Here is a 12340-nt window from a genome sequence, read left to right as displayed (position 1 = left end):
TTTGGGATCCCCGGGGGGGGTCCCAGAGGTTCCCTGGGGGGTTTTGGGGTCTGTGGGGGGGGTCCCAGAGGTTCCTTGGGGGCGTTTTGGGGTCCCCGGGGGGGTCCCGGGGGGTCCCTGTGGGGGGTTTTGGAGTCCCAGGAGGGTCCCGGGGGTCTCTGGGGGAGTTTTGGGGTCCCAGGGGTCCCTGGGGGGGGTTTTTGGGGTCCCCGGGGGGGTCCCGGGGGTCTCTCACTGACCGAGGGCCGGGGGCAGCAGCAGCAGCAGCGCCAGGAGAGCTCCGGCCATGTCCGAGTGTCCGAGTGTCCGAGTGTCCGAGTGTCCGTCTGTCCGAGTGTCCGTCTGTCCGAGTGTCCGAGTGTCCGAGTGTCCGTCTGTCCGAGTGTCCGAGTGTCCGAGTGTCCGTGTGTCCGTCTGTCCCTCTGTCCGAGTGTCCGTCCCGGTGTCCAGCGGGGGTTACACCCCCCCCCCATCCCCCCATCCCCCCCCCCCCATCCCCCCATCCCCCCCCCCCGTCACTTCCCGGACACCGCGGGGGGGGGGGAGGGGCGGGGAGGGGTCAAGGGCCGGGGCCGTGACCGAGGGGACAGCGGGGGGGGGGAATGAACGAAATGTGCCAAAAATGTCCGAAATGTGCCCAAAAATGGCTTTAATGTGCCCAAAAATGGCTTTAATGTGCCCGAAAATGTCCGAAATGTGCCCGAAAATGGCTTTAATGTGCTTAAAAATGGCTTTAATGTGCTTAAAAATGGCTTTAATGTGCTTAAAAATGGCTTTAATGTGCCCAAAAATGTCCGAAATGTGCCCGAAAATGTCCTAAATGTGCCCGAAAATGCCCTAAATGTCCCAAAAATGGCTTTAATAGCCCCAAAAATGGCTTTAATGTGCCCAAAAATGTCCTAAATGTGCCCGAAAATGTCCAAAATGTGCCCGAAAATGTCCGAAATGTGCCCGAAAATGTCCGAAATGTGCCCGAAAATGTCCTAAATGTGCCCGAAAATGGCTTTAATGTGCTTAAAAATGGCTTTAATGTGCTCAAAAATGTCCTAAATGTGCCCGAAAATGTCCAAAATGTGCCCGAAAATGTCCTAAATGTGCCCAAAAATGGCTTTAATAGCCCCAAAAATTGCTTTAATGTGCCCGAAAATGGCTTTAATGTGCTCAAAAATGTCCGAAATGTGCCCGAAAATGTGCTAAATGTCCCAAAAATGGCTTTAATAGCCCCAAAAATGGCTTTAATGTCCCAAAAAAGTTCCTAAATGTGCCCGAAAATGGCTTTAATGTGCTTAAAAATGGCTTTAATGTGCTCAAAAATGTCTTAAATGTGCCCGAAAATGTCCTAAATGTACCCAAAATGGCTTTAATGTCCTAAAAAAGTTCCTAAATGTGCCCAAAAATTGCTTTAATGTGCCCGAAAATGTCCTAAATGCGCTTAAAAATGTCTTTAATGTCCAAAAAAAGTTCCTAAATGTGCCCAAAATGGCTTTAATTGACCCAAAATGGCGTTAATAGCCCCAAAAATGTCCTAAATGTGCTTAAAAATGGCTTTAATGTCCCAAAAATGTCCTAAATTGCCCCAAAAATGTCCTAAATGTCCTTAAAAATGGCTTTAATTTCCCAAAGAAGTTCCTAAATGTGCCCAAAAATGCCTTAAAATTGCCCAAAAACGCTTTAAGTGTCCCAAAAACGGCTTTAACGGCCCCCAAAATACCTTAAATGTCCCAAAAAAACGCCCTAAAAATCCCAAAAAATGTCCTAAATGTCCCAAAAAATACCTCAAATGTCCCAAAAAATACCTCAAATGTCCCAAAAACGGCTTTAATGTTCCCAAAACCGCCCCGGGGGGGCCCAAAAATCTCTTTAATCCCCCCCAAAAACGCCCCGAGGGCGGCCAAAAAATTCCCGAATGACGCCAAAAACGCCGCGGGGGGGGGGTCACAAAAAAAATCTCTTTAATTGCCCAAAAACGCCGCGGGGGGGGGCACAAAAAATGCGTTTGATGTCCCAAAAACCGCAAAAAAAAAAAAAAAGAGCCAAAATGAAAACGGGTTAAACACCCAAAAATGGGTTAAAAAAAAACCAAAAATGGGTTTAGAAAAAAACAAAAAATGGGTTAAAAAGCAAAAATGGGGTTAAAGACCGAAAAATGCACGCGGGGGGAGGATTTTTGAGGGATCTGGGGAGATTTTGGGACATTTTGGGACATTTTGGGGACATTTTGAGGCGGTTTTGGGGGATTTTTGGGGCAGTTTTTGGGTGGTTTTCGGGCGGTTTTGGGGGATTTTGGGGCGGTTTTTGGGGGATTTTTGGAGCAGTTTTTGGGGACATTTTGAGGCAGTTTTTGGGTGGTTTTGGGGGATTTTGGGGCAGTTTTTGGGGACATTTTGAGGCAGTTTTTGGGTGGTTTTGGGGGATTTTGGGGCAGTTTTGGGGACATTTTGAGGCGGTTTTGGGTGATTTTGGGGCCGTTTTTGGGCGGGTTTTGGGAGATTTTGGGCCGGTTTTGGGTGGTTTGGGGGGCGGTTTTTGGGGGATTTTGCGGCGGGTTTTGGGGGATTTTTGGGGCAGTTTTTTAGGGACATTTTGGGGCAGTTTTGTGTGGTTTTTTGGGCGGTTTTGGGGGATTTTGGGGCAGTTTTGGGGGACATTTTGGGGCAGTTTTTGGGGACATTTTGAGGCAGTTCTGGGTAGTTTTGGGGCACTTTTGGGGGGATTTTAGGTGGTTTTGGGGCGTTTCCCGGGTGATTTTTTTTTTTTTTTTTTTGGGGGGGGTGATTTTGGGGCAATTTTTTGTGTTTCCCCCCCCCCCCGTCACCATGACAACGGCGCTCGCCATGACGTCACCGCCGAGCCCCCACGAGGTGCCACCACCGCCCCCGACACCAAGGATTGTCCCCAAGCAGCGCCACCGCCGTCCCATCCCCCTCCCCGATGTCGCCAGTTAAAGCCACCAAGTGCCACCAAACGCCACCAAGCGCCACCAAACGCCACCAAGCGCCACCAAGTGCCACCAAGTGCCACCAAGTGCCACCACCCCCCCGGCGCGAAGGGACCCGCGGGTGTCACCTCGCTGTCCCCAAGACGACGAGGGCGGGGACGCCGCTGCTGCTTCGCCTTTATTTGGGGACAGGGCGGGGACAGCGGGACGGGACACGGGGACAGGGCGGGGAATGGTGGCAGGGAGAGGGTGGCACCGGGGGGGACGCGGGGATGGCGACACGGGGATGGTGACACGGGGATGGTGGCACCGGTGACATGGGAATGGTGGCACTGGTGACACGGGAATGGTGACACGGGAATGGTGACACGGGGATGGTGGCACGGCGACGGTGACACGGGGACAGTGACACTGGTGACACGGTGACGGTGACACGGCGATGGTGACACGGGAATGGTGGCACTGGTGACACGGGGACGGTGACACGGAAATGGTGGCACTGGTGACACGGTGACGGTGACACGGGGATGGTGGCACGGGAATGGTGGCACTGGTGACACGGGGACGGTGACACGGCGACGGTGACACGGGAATGGTGGCACGGGAATGGTGGCACTGGTGACACGGGAATGGTGACACTGGTGACACGGGAATGGTGACACGGGGATGGTGGCACTGGTGACACGGGGACGGTGACACGGCGACGGTGACACGGGAATGGTGGCACGGGAATGGTGGCACTGGTGACACGGGAATGGTGACACTGGTGACACGGGAATGGTGACACGGGAATGGTGACACTGGTGACACGGTGACACGGCGACATCCGCGGCGCTACAGCGGCTCCCGCAGCTCCTCCGAGTGTCCCCAACCTGCGGAGGGGACACGGAGAGGGACAGCGCTGGACGCGGGGTCCCCGCGTGTCCCCGTGTCCCCTGCCCGTGTCCCCGTGTCCCCTGCCCGTGTCCCCCGCTGTCCCCTGCCCGTGTCCCCGTGTCCCCTGCCCGTGTCCCCGTGTCCCCGTGTCCCCTGCCCGTGTCCCCGTGTCCCCTGCCCGTGTCCCCGTGTCCCCGCTGTCCCCTCACCGCGGCTGGCGCTGTCCTCGCTGTCCCTGGACGTGTCGCGGCTCCCGATGTCCCCGAGGGGCGCCACCCCCGGCCACTCCTGCCGGGGGGGGTGGCCCTGGGGACGTGTCCCCTCCCCTTGGGGACCTGTCCCCTCCCCTTGGGGACCTGTCCCCTGTGCCGGGGGAGGTGGCAGCGGCCACTGGGGACGTGTCCCCTCCTCCTGGGGACGTGTCGCCTGTCCCGGGACAGGCGGGAGTGGCCCTTGGGGACCTGTCCCCGCTGTCCCCTGTCCCTGGGGACGCGTCCCCGCTGTCCCCTCCTCTTGGGGACACGTCCCCGCTCCTTGGGGACGTCCCCAGGCCCCCGCCGGGGCTCGGGGGTGTCCCCAAGGTCCCCGCGGCTCTTGGGGACGCCCCGGGTGTCGCTGGAGCCACGTCCCCAAGCCCTGGAGCCACGTCCCGAGGCCCTGGGGCCGCGCTGTCCCCTCGTGTCCCCGCGCTGTCCCCTCGTGTCCCCGCGCTGTCCCCGCGGGCAGCAGCGACTGCAGCAGTGACGTCACCGCCTGTCCCCAAGGCTCGGGGACAGGGAGGGGCGCGGCGGGGCCTGGGGAGGGGGGGGGGGACACGGCTGGGGACAGCGACAGCGACAGCGCGGCCCGGTGTCCCCCCCCCCACCCTCCGTGTGCCCCCGGTGTCCCTCCTTGTCCCCAAATGTCCCCAGATGTCCCCAAATGTCCCTCAGTGTCCCCTTCATCCCCCATGTCCCCCAATGTCCCCAAAACCCCCCCCAATGTCCCCAATGTCCCCAAAGCCCCCCCATGTCCCCAAATCCCCCCCATGTCCCCAAAGCCCCCCAATGTCCCCAATGTCCCCAAGACCCCCCCAATATCCCCAATGTCCCCAAATCCCCCCATGTACCCAAAGCTCCCCCAATGTCCCCAAGACCCCCCCAATGTCCCCAAATCCCCACCATGTCCCCACTATCCCCAAATGTCCCCAAATGTCCCTCAGTGTCCCCTTCATCCGCCATGTCCCCCAATGTCCCCAAAGCCCCCCCAATGTCCCCAATGTCCCCAAAGCCCCCCCAATGTCCCCAATGTCCCCAAAGCCCCCCCCCCCATGTCCCCGGTGTCCCCAAAGCCCCCCAATGTCCCCAAATCCCCCCCAATGTCCCCAAAGCCCCCTCAATGTCCCCAATGTCCCCAAAGCCCCCCCAATGTCCCCAATGTCCCAAATGTCCCCAAATCCCCCCACTATCCCCAATGTCCCCAAATGTCCCTCAGTGTCCCCTTCATCCGCCATGTCCCCCAATGTCCCCAAATCCCCCCCATGTCCCCGGTGTCCCCAATGTCCCCAATGTCCCCAAAGCCCCCCCAATGTCCCCCATGTCCCCAAATCCCCCCCCAATGTCCCCAAAGCCCCCTCCCCATGTCCCCGGTGTCCCCTCACCCCCCAGCAGCAGCAGCGTCCCCAGGGCCACCGCCAGTGTCCCCATTGTCACCTCCATGGCGCTGCCAGCCCCCCCCCCCCCCCCCACGCTGTCCCCAAATTTATGGGCTCGGGGACAGGGACGTCCCCTGGGTGGGGACCGGGGGTGGCCGTGCCCCGGGGTGGGGGCGGGGCTGTCCCCGAGGGGGGGGGGGGGGGACAACGGGACCCGAGGGTCCCCCAGGGTCCCCAATGTCCCCAACTGCCCGTGTCCCCGATGTCCCCAACCCATCCCCGGTGTCCCCAGCCCCTCCCTGGTGTCCCCAAGGTCCCCTCAGGTGTCCCCAAGGTCCCCTCAGGTGTCCCCAAGGCCTCCAGGTGTCCCCACAGCTCTGCCCTGGCCCCCGCCCCCCGTGGTGGCACCTTGGGGACAATGGCCCATTGTCCGGAGCCACTGCCCTTGACCAGGTGACAAGTCCGGGCTGGGACCGCAATGTCCCCAAATGTCCCCAAATGTCCCCAAATGTCCCCAAGGCGGGGACAAGTCTGGGCTGTGTCCCCAATGTCCCCAATGTCCCCAACTCCCCCCAAATGTCCCCAGGTGTCCCCAGTGTCCCCAATGTCCCAAATGTCCCCAATGTCCCCAAATGTCCCCAAATGTCCCCAAATGTCCCCAAATGTCCCCAATGTCCCCAAATGTCCCCAATGTCCCCAATGTCCCCAAATGTCCCCAATGTCCCCAACTCCCCCCAAATGTCCCCAGGTGTCCCCAGGGTGGGGACAGGCCTGGACTCGCCGCTGTCACCGCCCAGGGAGGTCCCAAAAATGGAAAACAATGAAATTTTCGGGGAATTTTTAGGGAATTAGGGGGAGTTTCGGTGGAATTTTGGGGAATTTGGGGAAATTTTGGGGGAATTTTGGGAGAATTTGGGGAAATTTTGGGGAATTTTGGGGAATTTGGGGAAATTTTGGGGAAATTTGGTAGAATTTTGGGGGAAGTTGGGGGGAATTTGGGGGAAATTTGGGGAAATTTTGGGGGAATTTGGGGGAGTTCTGGGGGAATTCTGGGGGAAATTGGGGGAATTTTGGGGAATTTTGGGAATTTTGGGCAATTTTGGTGGAATTTTGGGAATTTTGAGGAATTTTGGGGGAATTTTGGGGGAAATTTGGGCATTTCGGGGTCCCTCAAAGGCTGACGGGAAGGTCACGGAGACTTTTGGGGTGATTGAATCGGATTTATTGGAATTTCGGGGGGGGGGGGGTTTTGGGGGGGGGATTTTTGGGGGGGTTTGGGGTCACGGGAAGGCCTCGGGGGGCGGCACCGCCAGCGCGGCCGAGCTGATGATGAAAACCTTGACGTAATGCACGGCCTGGGGGGAGGGGCGGGGGTCAGCACCCCCCCCCCCGGGACCCCCCAAATCCGGGAACCCCCCCGGGACCCCCCAAAATCCGGGAACCCCCCCAGGACCCCCCCGGCACCCCCAAAATCCGGGAACCCCCCCGGGACACCCCAAAATCCGGGAACCCCCTCGGGACCCCCCAAAATCCGGGAACCCCCCCAGGACCCCCCCAGGACCCCCCAAAATCCAAGAATCCCCCCGGGACCCCCCAAAATCCGGGAACCCCCCCAGGACCCCCCCGGCACCCCCCAAAATCCGGGAACCCCCCCGGGACACCCCAAAATCTGGGAACCCCCCCGGGACCCCCCCGGCACCCCCCAAAAATCCGGGAACCCCCCCGGGACCCCCCCAAAATCCGGGAACCCCCTCGGGACCCCCCAAAATCCGGGAACCCCCCCAGGACCCCCCCAGGACCCCCCAAAATCCAAGAATCCCCCCGGGATCCCCCAAAATCCGGGAACCCCCACGGGAACCCCCCCAGGACCCTCCGGGACCCCCAAAATCCGGGAATCCCCCCCGGGACCCCCCCAGGGGCCGCAGGGATTTGGGGACCCCCCCCCCTCCCCGGAACTTGGGACCCCCCAGGTACAATTTTGCCCCCCCAGATCTGTATTTTTACCCTCCCAGGTGTGCAATCCCCCCCCCCAGGTGTGTAATTCTCCCCCTCCAGGTGATTTTTTCCCCCCCCAGGTGTGATTCCCCCCCCCCCCCCCAGGTGCAATCCCCCCCCAGGTAATTTTCCCCCTCCAGGTGTGATTTTTTACCCCCCCCGGTGATTTTTTTCCCCTCCCCCAGGTGCATTTCTCGCCCACCAGGTGATTCCCCCCCCCTCCAGGTGTGATTTTTTACCCCCCCAGGTGCATTTCTCCCCCCCCCAGGTGTGATTTTTTTCCCACCCAGGTGATTTCCCCCCACCCAGGTGATTTTTCCCCCCCAGGTGCAGCCCCCCCCCCAGGTGTATTTCCACCCCCCCCAGGTGTGATTTTTTTACCCTCCCAGGTGTTTTTTTTACCCCCCCAGGTGATTTCCCCCCCCCACCAGGTGTAATTCCCCCCCCATGTGATTTCCCCTCCCCCAGGTGATTTTTCCCCCCCCAGGTGTAATTTCCCCCCCCAGGTGTAATTTCCCCCCCCAGGTGTGATTCCTTTCCCCCCCCCAGGTGATTCTTCCCCCCCCCCCAGGTGTTTCCCCCCCCCCAGGTGTTTCCCCCCCCCCAGGTGTTTCCCCCCCCCGTACCGCGCAGAGCCCGCCCAGCAGCAGGAGGGCGAGCAGGAGGCAGAGGAGGGCGAGGAAGAGCAGGGGGCAGCCGGGGGGGGGCGTCTGGGGGGCGCCTGGGGGCGGGGCCAGGCGGGAGGGGCGTGGTCAGAGCGGGACGCGCCCGCTGTGCCACGCCCGCACCGATGCTCCGCCCCACTGGCCGCAAACCCCGCCCCCCTCACCTGCCCCGCCCCCTCGGGGCGCGTCCTCGGTGACGTCATCGCTGACGTCGTTGCCGACGTCGTGGCGGCGGCCGAAGGGGGCGGCCCCGAGCAGCGGCTGCTCCGCCCCCGGGGTGACGTCATCGGTGATGTCATCGGTGACATCATCTGTGACGTCATCCTCGGGGTCCGGGGGCCGGTCCAAGGGCAGGAAGGGCGTGATGTCATCGTCGGCCGTGACGTCATCGGCGAGGTCGTCCCAGGCGGCGTCGAGGTCGCCGGTGACGTCACCCAGCAGGGAGGAAGTGACGTCATCGGTGCTGACGACGTCATCGGTGGCGATGACGTCGTCGGCGGGGAGGGGCCCCAGCCCGGGGAAGGTGACGTCATCGCCGTCCTCGGTGACGTCATCGAGGAGGTCGTCTCCATGGATGACGTCATCGGCGAGGTCGCCCCGGCGGATGACGTCATCGAGGTGATGCCCACCGGGAATGACGTCATCGATGACGTCATCCTCGGGAAAGGGAGGGGCGTGGTGGACGGCGATGATGTCATCGACCTCAGGGTCCGCGCTGCCGGCGTCGTCGATGACGTCACTCCCCGGCGTGACGTCATCGTCCCCGGGGAGAGGGGCTGTGACGTCACCCCAGGCGATGACATCATCGGGGAAGCCGTGCTCAATGACGTCATTAGCGATGTCGCTCTCCGGGGTGATGACGTCATCGGTGAGGTCATGCAAGGTGATGACGTCATCAGTGACGTCATCCAGCGGGAAGTCGCTCACGGCAGTGACGTCATCAGTGAGGTCAGGGCTGGGGATGACGTCATCGAGGAGGTCACGCCTAGCTGCTATGACGTCACCAGTGAAGTCGCTCCCAGAGGCGGTGACGTCATCGGCGACGCCACTCTCAGGGTGGGTGGCGATGACGTCACAGCCGGCGATGACGTCACCAGCGAGAGTTTCCTCCAGGACAGAGGAAGTGACGTCATCGCCGTCGGTGACACCGGCGGTGACGTCAGCAGCGACGTCACCCCCCGGCGCAGAGGAAGTGACGTCGCCCTCAGCCGCGACGTCACAGGCGGGAGGAGTGGAGGGGCCGCCCCGCCCCTCCGTGACGTCACCGCCCTCCCCGGCCGCGACGACGTCATAGGCGATGACGTCATCATCGGGCGCCTCCTCCTCCTCCTCCGGGGGCGGGGCCAGCACGGTGATGGTGATGCCACCGGCCCGGCAGGCGACAGCGGCGGCCCCGAGGTCCCCCGGGGCGGTGACGTCACCGTCCCCAATGTCCCTGTCCCCAATGTCCCTGTCCCTGTCCCCCGGGGCGGTGACGTCACCGTCCCAAATGTCCCTGTCCCTGTCCCCCGGGGCGGTGACGTCACCGTCCCCAACGTCCCCCGGAGCCGGGACAGCCCCGTCCCCAAACCCCCCCATGTCCCCCGTGTCCCCCGGGGCGGTGACGTCGCTGTCCCCAATGTCCCTGTCCCAAATGTCCTCCTTGTCCCTGTCCCTGTCCCACGGGGCGGTGACGTCGCTGTCCCCAATGTCCCTGTCCCTGTCCCTGTCCCTGTCCCCAATGTCCCTGTCCCTGTCCCTGTCCCTGTCCCCAATGTCCCTGTCCCTGTCCCCAATGTCCCTGTCCCCAATGTCCCTGTCCCTGTCCCTGTCCCCCGGGGCGGTGACGTCGCCGTCCCCGAGGCCCTGCGGGGCCGAGGCCTGCGTGTCCCCGCTGTCCCCGTCCCCAGGAGCGGGGATGTCCCCAGTGTCCCCCGGGGCGGTGGCACCGCTGTCCCCGCTGTCCCTGTCCCCAGGAGAGGGGACATCGCTGTCCCAAAGGTCCCAAGGGATGGTGACAGCCCTGTCCCCACTGTCCCTGTCCCCACTGTCCCTGTCCCCAATGTCCCTGTCCCCAATGTCCCTGTCCCCAGTGTCCTTTGGGGTGGTGGCATCGCTGTCCCCAATGTCCCTGTCCTCACTGTCCCTGTCCCCAATGTCCTCAATGTCCCTGTCCCCAGCGTCCCCCGGGGCTGTGACATCGCCGTCACCGCCACCCTCGTCCCCCGGGGCTGGCACGTCCCTGTCCCCGCTGTCCCTGTCCCCGGTGGTGTCCCTGTCCCCGGTGGTGTCCCTCAGGACGGTGACAATCAGCGTGGGGACAGCCCTGTCCCCAACGTCCCCAGCGTCACACGGGATGGGGGCACCGCCCTGTCCTCCATCCGTGGGGACCGTGATGTCCCCAGTGTCACCGATGTCCCCAATGTCCTTGATGGCCCCAATATCTTTGGTGTCCCCAATGTCCCTGATGTCCCCAGTGGCCTCGATGTCCCCAGTGCCCCCAATGTCCCTGATGTCCCCAATGTCCCCAACATCCCCGATGTCCCCAATATCTTTGATGTCCCCAATGTCCCCAATGTCCCCAATGTCCCCAATGTCCCCAGTGCCCCCAATGTCCCTGATGTCCCCAATGTCCCCAACATCCCCGATGTCCCCAATATCTTTGATGTCCCCAATGTCCCCAGTGTCCCCAATGTCCCCGCTGTCCCCGCTGTCCTCGGCCGGCGCCGCGGTGACAGTGATGATGATGCCGCTGGCCCAGGGGGCGCCGCTGCCACCCCCGGTGCCACCCCCGGGCTGTCCCCGGGCGGGGCCGGGCTCTGTCACCTCCCCGGGGGGGACACGGGGGGAGGGGCCGCCCTCGGCCATGGGGGGACCTGGGGGACAGAGGGGACAGAGGGGACGTCACCGGGGGGAGGGGACACGGGGGGGACACGGGGGACACACACAGGTGACACAGGGGCACAGGTGACACAGGGGACACACGGGTGACATTCCATACCTGAGGTGACACAGATGTGACACAGATGAAACTCAGGTGACACAGGTGACAGGTGACACAGGTGACAGAGGTGACACAGATGACACACACAGGTGACAGATGACACAGATGACACAGGTGACAATGACACAGGTGACACAGGTGACACACAGGTGACAGGTGACACAGGTGACAATGACACAGATGACACAGGTAACACAGGTGACACAGACAGGTGACACAGGTGACAGGTGACACAGGTGACAGGTGACACTGACAGGTGACAGGTGACAGGTGACAATGACACAGGTGACACAGGTGACAGGTGACACACACAGGTGACAGGTGACAGGTGACACAGGTGACACAGGTGACACAGGTGACACACACAGGTGACAGATGACACAGGTGACACAGACAGGTGACACACACAGGTGACAATGACACAGGTGACACTGACAGGTGACAGGTGACACACACAGGTGACAGGTGACAGGTGACACAGGTGACACAGGTGACACAGGTGACACACACAGGTGACAGGTGACAGAGGTGACACAGGTGACAGAGGTGACACACACAGGTGACAATGACACAGGTGGCACTGACAGGTGACAGGTGACACACACAGGTGACAGGTGACAGGTGACACACACAGGTGACAGGTGACCCTCCGTACCTGCGCCGGCCCCCGGGGGCTCCGGAGCCGATCCGGGGCTCCCTGAGCCCAATTTGGGTTTTTGGGTCTCGGCAGCTCCGGCTCCGAGGGGGCGGGGCCAGAGCGCGGGGCTCCTCCCCCTTAAACCACGCCCCTCATGTAAACCCCGCCCCTCCCAAGCCCCGCCCCCTCCCCTTAAGGAGGCCACAACCTCATTAAGTGCACTTCTAAATTGTATTTATTTTTTATTTCATTTTTATTTAATTCATAAATAAACATTATTTATTCATAAACCCAAAAGTATTTAATTTTATTTACTGATGAACCCAAACAACTTATTTGATTTAATTCATAAACAAACGTTAATTTATTTATTCACAACCCCAAAAGCATTTTATTGTATTTAATTTATTACATTTGTTTTGTTTATTATATTCGACAAACCCAGACCGCTTAATTTCATTTAATTCCCTTTATTTAATTCATAAACAAACATTAATTTATCTATTCACCAACCCAAAATAATTTTATTCTATTTATTTATTTAATTTATTCCATTTGTTTTGTTCATTATATTCGACAAACCCAGACCACTTAATTTCATTTAATTCACTTT

At 60.4% G+C, this 12340-nt stretch overlaps 2 protein-coding genes across 2 annotated transcripts; both read right to left on the bottom strand.

The window, feature by feature from the left end:
- Nucleotides 1-3080: 3080 nt before the first annotated feature.
- On the bottom strand, nt 3081-5511 carry LOC128801713 (basic salivary proline-rich protein 2-like). Its single transcript, XM_053967750.1, has 4 exons — nt 5454-5511; nt 4024-4608; nt 3740-3810; nt 3081-3701 (listed from the first exon to the last, which is right to left on the bottom strand). The coding sequence occupies exons 1-3, from the start codon at nt 5509-5511 to the stop codon at nt 3773-3775; spliced, it is 681 nt and encodes a 226-aa protein (XP_053823725.1). The 3' UTR covers nt 3081-3701; nt 3740-3772.
- Nucleotides 5512-6693: 1182 nt separating this feature from the next.
- LOC128801712 (putative surface-exposed virulence protein BigA) lies at nt 6694-11883 on the bottom strand. The gene is made up of 6 exons (XM_053967749.1): nt 11746-11883; nt 10147-10962; nt 9935-10052; nt 8272-9608; nt 8069-8163; nt 6694-6802 (listed from the first exon to the last, which is right to left on the bottom strand). The coding sequence occupies exons 2-6, from the start codon at nt 10952-10954 to the stop codon at nt 6728-6730; spliced, it is 2433 nt and encodes an 810-aa protein (XP_053823724.1). The 5' UTR covers nt 10955-10962; nt 11746-11883; the 3' UTR covers nt 6694-6727.
- Nucleotides 11884-12340: the final 457 nt, after the last annotated feature.

Source organism: Vidua chalybeata, chromosome 31 (genome assembly GCF_026979565.1).
Source record: "Vidua chalybeata isolate OUT-0048 chromosome 31, bVidCha1 merged haplotype, whole genome shotgun sequence".
Lineage (NCBI taxonomy): Eukaryota > Metazoa > Chordata > Aves > Passeriformes > Viduidae > Vidua > Vidua chalybeata.
This window is presented reverse-complemented; position numbering and strand designations above follow the sequence as displayed.